The following is a 6,919-nucleotide window of genomic DNA, read 5'->3' on the forward strand; positions in this document are numbered from 1 at the left end:
TATGTAGGGGATGTTCAAGAATTGCAACTACAGAGATTATATCAAGGTTTGTAGGAAGCACAAAAGCACAAATGAACACAAAAAGATGTACGAATGGATTCACAATAGGTGATAAATTGACTAACGCATGTAGATGTTGAAGGATGGCCATGAGAGAATTTTAATTTATGACTGATGAAATCTTTAAGTCTGTATAGATTATAAATAAGTCAAAATAAGATTAGAGTGAGGGTTGAGCCTCTCTCAACCTCGGAAACAGATGGTATTACTGAATTTTTATTTTTCATTGAAAAAAGAAAAAAATCGTTATCTAATTGTGTGGTCTTTGCATCAGTGTAAGAATCAACAGGGAACACATGGGGGCATTATAATTTAAGAAAAATGGAATTTTTTTATTTCGCTGTAATTTTGCACACTCGTGTGTTAGCGTAGGATCCACTGAACCAGGCAGCCTTCTATTTCTAAATGTGACCTCCACCGTGGCATAAAAACTTGGTGGGCTTTCATTTGGCAATGCTAAGGTACTCCGCTCTCCCAGCACTGCTTGATCTCATCTTACAGTGGCCAATCAGGTTCTACGACGTAAGATAAACGCGTAGAATTGAATTGTAGAGTACGATTGTAATTAGGACTCTTCGGGGAAGGGGTTTGTTCGTGTGTGCCTATAAATACCCACTCTTCGCCTCCATAAGAGACTCAAACCCCTTTTGGCTTTCGGAGCTGTCCTCTGTTCTGGAAGTCGAAACCCTAGGTTTTGTTTGCCTTCGGTGCAGGGTTTCGTTCCTGTCCTTGACCTCGAACAAATCTCTCTGTATTTTGAGATCGGATTGCATTATTGATTGTTGAACCCTAGATTTTGGGATTAGCAGTGAATGTTTGTGTAGGGAGAGATTCTTTTTGGACAATCTTGAGTTTTAGCAGACGATCTCTGGTTGGTTCTGTGTTTCTGATTCTTCAAGGATGTCTAGGTGCTTTCCTTATCCTCCTCCGGGATATGAGAGGAAGAATGGTGCCCTGGATGAGGCCCTGATCAATTCGATTAAGGTTTGTTGAGCATTCACTTATTTTTGCGTTTATGCTCGACTACTTTGTTCGGTTCGCAAAAAAGTGATCAGGATCGAATTTTGGGTCTCTTTCTGTTCTATTGTATATAGATTCTTTGTGTAAACAACATATAATGGAAGATCTGTTCTGAAGATGTTAGATGGATACTTATGGATACTTTTGTACATATATAGAACTGAGAAAACACTCCGGCTGAAGGATCTGTTCATATATTTATGTTTTTGGTTCCTCGATCATAACGTGTACAGAGTAATAACTTCCCTTAAAGGTTTATCATGATTTTCTGCAAGTCATGTGGTTGCATCAATGGTGGTTTCAATCTGTGGGAGATGGGAGATTTCAAATTTCGGGTGGCTACTTTTTGAAGCTTGGACTATTGAACAGTGTTCTATATGGTTTCTTTCATATATGCAGTGCTTAGCTACATGGATGATGTGATAGTTACAGAGTTATAGGATCCACCTGGTGGGCTATTCCAAAAGAGTACTATTCTCTGTTCTATTATTGGAATTATTTTTTTTATGGCTGAAGGCTGGAGAGTAAAGACAGTAACTGAACTGGATCCCGTTCAGTGTTCTACTAGAATAGTCCAATTCAAACTGAACCCTAAGTTTGGAGCTCCTCCTAATGATGCCATGCTATTAAAAAAAATAGATACACTTTAAAAGTTAGAAGGGGCTATTGGAGCATGAACATGCTAATTACAAGATAAAAGAAACAGTTATTAATTACTTATTATTGTGGTTGTATTAGTATGATCTTGTGTAGAATTTGCAGTTGAGCTGGTGCTATTGATGGTGCCCCATATGTTACTAGTGTAATTTATTGGTGTCAATTCATTCTTTGGTTTTATTATTTTTTTCTTCATCAGATAGAGCTTAGGAACTCCCTGACTGTTATTTTCAATTGTCATCTCCCTGTCTCTTTTGCTTATTGAGTGGGATGGCAGACTGCCGGATCGTTTCAAGCTTTGTTTCTTCCCTCTCCTTTCTTTCTCTTTCTCTCTTTTCTCCTTTATCTACTCTTCTTTCTTTTTCTTGTCCTTTGTTCTAACTCAGATCCATGTAGCCGACCCCATTTAGTTGGGATAAGGCAGAGCTGTGTTGTTGTTGTCTCTTTATTCTCTCAAGGCATCACCACCCTCCAAAATGAAAATTTATAGATGCAGTTTCCTGATGTTGATACGAGGGAGGAAGCATCCTAATGAATTCCTAATATCTAAAAGCAGGAATATAGAGGCATTGTGACAGTTAAAGTTGTATTTTCTATATTCTGGCATGCTGAGTAAGTTGTTTATTGTGGTGAGCAGGTTTGGAATGACTTAATTCACCAGGGACTTCTGTCCTGATTTGACCAGTAATATGTTTAAGGGGCTTACATTGGCCAGCATGGCATTATACTATTTCTATGTGATGTCAATTTTGGACCTTGTTTGGGGAAGAAAGCTCCTTGGGGAACTTTGTGCAGTTTAATTCTTCTTTGAAGCAATTGTAACCGGGGAGCTTGTACTGCTATCTTGTGTTGAAAAGGTCTCAGAAGAAGGTTGTACTGCTAACTTTTGTTTAAAAGGTCTTGAAATGACTGTACAGTGAATGGAGATTGGGCTAGAGCTGATGAGTTTTTTTGGACCACTCCTCTTCTCTGGAAATAATTATTGGTGAATTTCCTCTGATTACAAAGGTGAGGGAAGTATTGATCTGAAATGGAATCAGAATCGGTGTGGAAGAAAATCAAGGAGTGGAGCAAGGGAAGCATTGAAAAGTAGTTCTCTTTAGAAAAAAATTATTTTCGTGGTCAGTAGATTTAAATTGTTCTGGTGATTAGGTTCATCTTTGATAAGACTGATGGAGATTATCCTGGGAAAGGAATTTGTTGTCACTGGTGATTGGTGTGATTTTGACAGGTGATGTAGGTGTTTGCAAGTATTTCACCAGGATCTTTTGATTGCTATTAATTGACTCTGGTATAAAATTGTGGCTTGGTCCAAGGGTCAAGGTGATTTTTTGCCTGGCTACTTCACTCTATTTAGATAGTTTAGGTGAAGCAGGATTCTTGTAGTTGGCCCCATTTAGATGTGCATAAGGCTCAGTTTTGTATAGTTTAGCAGACAGTTAGAATTTTTAGCTATTCATATTTTGTTTGTCATTTATTTATTCATTATTAATATTCTTGGTTAGGGTGTTCCTGTTTTGTACATATAGGACTATCAAGTTAGAAGCTCTATATGCATTTTAATGTTGTAGTTTGTGCTTTCACATTCAGCAAAAGCTCTGGTAGGACAGTGGTTTGGGTGCTTTCCTCACGTTTTCTTGTTATACCATGAGAATGGGGTTACTTACAAAGCTTTTACTGGATTTTTGTCAAGTATACTGAAAGAAAGGTCAACCATGGACTGTATTGTTTCTACAATTACTTGGACATCTGTTGAGCTCAGCTACGTAGGCTGGAAAATTGGAAAATACTAGTGGAGTCAAATGTTTACGAGAAGCAGTATTTAGTGTGGGAGTGGGGGCAAGTTTTTAATCTCTGATACCTGGGTGCTATTACATTGTTGGATATGCTGTGATAACTGAGAGCCGATCTTTTATGTGGATCCAACATCGGTAGGTTTTCTGCTCACTGTAGAAAGAAAACATCCCCACTTGTCCAATATGTGGTCAGAACTAAGTCTGATGCTTATTTGTCATTTCATTTTCATCATGAGAGGGATACAGAAAATGTTTTTCCCCTTGTGTCTTGTTGCTTTGCTTCATTTGCAATAATGTGACTGAGAAGATGGTCAGATATTCTGGATGTAGCAAGCTAGTTGCTCAAGTCAAATGCTGGGCTTGGCATTCGTCTCTGATATGTTCAGCATTATATATTTAATCAGAAAGAGGTCTAGGCCTTCACTTTTCTTTATTGAAGAATTAGTCTTCTCATATTTATTTATTTTGTGTATTAGATACATTTTCTACTTTCAAGAGTTTAGATGCTGATATTTTTTACTTCTGCCATTAGTAGCAAACTCTAAAACCTTTTGCAACTTCAGTTGGTCCATATCATTTATCCAATAGTCTACTCCATTCTTCATCACTTATTAATTCCTATTGGCCCTGTTGCAAACTTGCAATTGCTTCATTACTTTGTTCAATCCTCCCTTGTCAGACTTGTCCCTCCATGTGGCTCTTTGTGAGACGTATTTAGTGCTGCCTATGACATTGGTCTTCCTGCTTAGGGTTGGAGGTTTAGGCGGGTTGCCTTGGGCTTGATGTTAGTGATTCTATATTAGGACAGATGGGAAAGTTGATTTTCACATAGTAGAAAAATATTTACTCAATGCTTCATTATATTATTTTGTGGAAATAGCCACAGAAACAGAACTCTTGCTAGGTCCTGTTCTCTCTCCAAGGTGCCCCATAGTTTATGTGCTCTCTCTCTTTCTCTCTCTGTTTTTTATCTCTCTCTGAGGCTGAAACTGAATTATTTTTAGCATTGCACAAGAGGACTTTGATGGAAAAACCTTTTCTGCTGCTATCTGACATATTTGCATGTCCAATTATTGGGATGTATGCTAAGTTGGATCTTTCTAAAATCCCACGTCTCTGTGAGCTTGGTCTTTCTTTTTTCTGGGTGTTCCCCTGCTCTGCTAGTTTACCCTTGAATTGACAGTTATTCTGGTCCTCTGAAGCTCCAGAAAGAAAGAGAGAAGGCCAAAAAGGAAAACAGGAAAGAGAAGAAGAGGGAGAAGAAAGAGAAGGAGAGAGGGAGGGAGAAAGCCAGGGAGAACGGAGGTGTTGAAGATAAAAAACAAATACATGAGAAGAAGCACAAGAGGGAAAATGGCAAGGTAGAACATGGGGTAGGAGATCATCGGCAAAGAAAAGAAGAGGAAGCTGAACAATTGGAGAAGAGCAGCCTCACTGAAGAACAGGGGCAGCCTATCAGTTCCCAGAACTTGTACGACTCTATTGACAGCACTCAGAACAGCCACAAGAGGAAAAAGCACAGCTCGCCATCTGATAGCAGCCATAATAATCATGGTGAGTTTATCTATTTATATCTGCTTTGGAGGATGATACTGTGCTTGTTGGTAGCTTCTTGCTGGCACTGACTCTATCTTTTAATTTCTATAACAAAAGGGAGCATATTTCGTATCCGGTTAAAGCAGAGGGATCAAGAAATATTCCCCAGCAAAGAGCTGGGCCAACCAAATTCTGGCAGGACTGATCACATTTTGCAAGGAAAGAACGAAATTCATCCAAGACTCGGTGAAGATAAGCATTGTTCAACCTCTGGAAGACAGCAGCCATGTTCTTCCTCTGGGAGGACTTCTCTTGCTATGCAAGAGTGTTTGAAACAGAAGGATCAAGAAATACTCCGCACCAAGAAGTTATCCCATTCAAATTTGGGGAAGACTGGTCCCAATTCGCTAGGAAAGTATGAAATTTGTCCAAAAGTCACAGTGCAGCATTGCCCTACTTCAGTAAGGACTAGTACTGTGCAAGATAGTTTGAAACAGAAGGATCAGGGGATACTCAGCACTAAGAAGTTGCCCCAATCAAATTTGGAGAAGATTCGTCCCAATTCGCAAGTAAAGCATGAAATTTGTCCAAAAATCACTGAGGTGCAGCGTTGCACTACCGCAGTAAGGACTAGTATTGTGCAAGATAGTTTGAAACAGAAGGACCAAGAGAGACTCAGCACTAAGAAGTTGCCCCAATCAAATTTGGAGAAGATTCGCCCAAATTTGCCAGTAAAGCAAGAAATTTGTCCAAAAATCACTGAAGTGCAGCATTGCCCTACATCAGTTGGGAGGTATGAAAATGATCCAAGGCCCAGTGAAGAGCTCACTTGTTCTACTTCCGGAAGAACGGGTGTACAATCTCTGGAGATTGCTGAAAGTTCTCGTAAAACTAGCAGCAAACTGAAGAAGATAGAATCTCTATATAGAGATTTGATTGAAAACTGGGTTCCACCACCTATTGAGAATATTGGTAATGATTTCGATGATCAAGAATGGCTCTTTGATACAGGGTCTAAATCAGAGCCTGAGCCGAAAAGATTTAAACCAAGCAATGAAGGGGTGTGTCAAGGAAGCACTAGTATCTGGCCACCACGAGCCTATTACTTTTCTGAAGCTGATATATATGCATTACCATACACAGTTCCTTTCTGAAGCTAGTCCTCACCAAAAGCTGTACGCGCAGGCATTTTGAAGCTTTACCCGGAAGTAACTTTGTTGTTGGGTAGTAGAAGAAGAGGAGGTTACTGCTGGAATTTCTCTGCTTTCCGCTTCTCATGCCCAGATTTTGCTCGGGGAAGCTCAACTTTTTCTGGATCATACATGTGAGAGAGCAAGTTTGATGTGAAACATTGTTTTTTTGCCAATACAGTTGTTGATTTAACCAAAAAACAGAAAAAAAAAAAAAATTGTTTTTTGGTTTTTTCCATTTGTTCGTGGGTTAATTAGTTTTGATTTTTTACATGGACCTGCCAATTGGACATATCTAAATCATTAGTTTTGGGTTCTGATTCAGTTGTAAATGGAGTGACACTGTTATCCTTTATAACATTTTCTTTCCATGGAGGAAATGCCTGCTAGATATCTGCACTTGGTGAACCCCTGTAAACGGCATAATGGGGATACTGAACGTGCGTCACCTGAATTGCATCATCATTCCTAATGAATTATTTTATATTTCTGCGCTTGCAATGGAATATCCAAGTGTTATGCAAATGTCTTTTATTAGTATTTCAAGTGGGTTTTGGGTAGAACAGAATCTAAGGTCTTCTGCCCATTTGTGAAGGTTCAGCCCAATTGGAACTCTCCAAGATGTGTCAATCATAGGTTTTGATTCATCGACGTAGGCAG

At 39.1% G+C, this 6,919-nt stretch overlaps 1 protein-coding gene across 2 annotated transcripts; it reads left to right on the plus strand.

The window, feature by feature from the left end:
- The first annotated feature begins 685 nt into the window (after nt 1-685).
- LOC122073950 (triadin-like) lies at nt 686-6,667 on the plus strand. 2 transcript variants are annotated; one of them, XM_042638683.1, is made up of 3 exons: nt 686-1,044; nt 4,736-5,087; nt 5,187-6,667. In XM_042638683.1, exons 1-3 carry the CDS (start codon nt 961-963, stop codon nt 6,221-6,223), a joined length of 1,473 nt encoding a protein of 490 aa, XP_042494617.1. In that variant the 5' UTR covers nt 686-960; the 3' UTR covers nt 6,224-6,667. The 2 variants fall into 2 exon arrangements, with proteins under 2 accessions (XP_042494617.1, XP_042494618.1); XM_042638684.1 differs by having other exon boundaries at nt 4,742-5,087.
- Nucleotides 6,668-6,919: the final 252 nt, after the last annotated feature.

This window comes from Macadamia integrifolia, chromosome 3 (genome assembly GCF_013358625.1).
Source record: "Macadamia integrifolia cultivar HAES 741 chromosome 3, SCU_Mint_v3, whole genome shotgun sequence".
Taxonomy (NCBI): domain Eukaryota; kingdom Viridiplantae; phylum Streptophyta; class Magnoliopsida; order Proteales; family Proteaceae; genus Macadamia; species Macadamia integrifolia.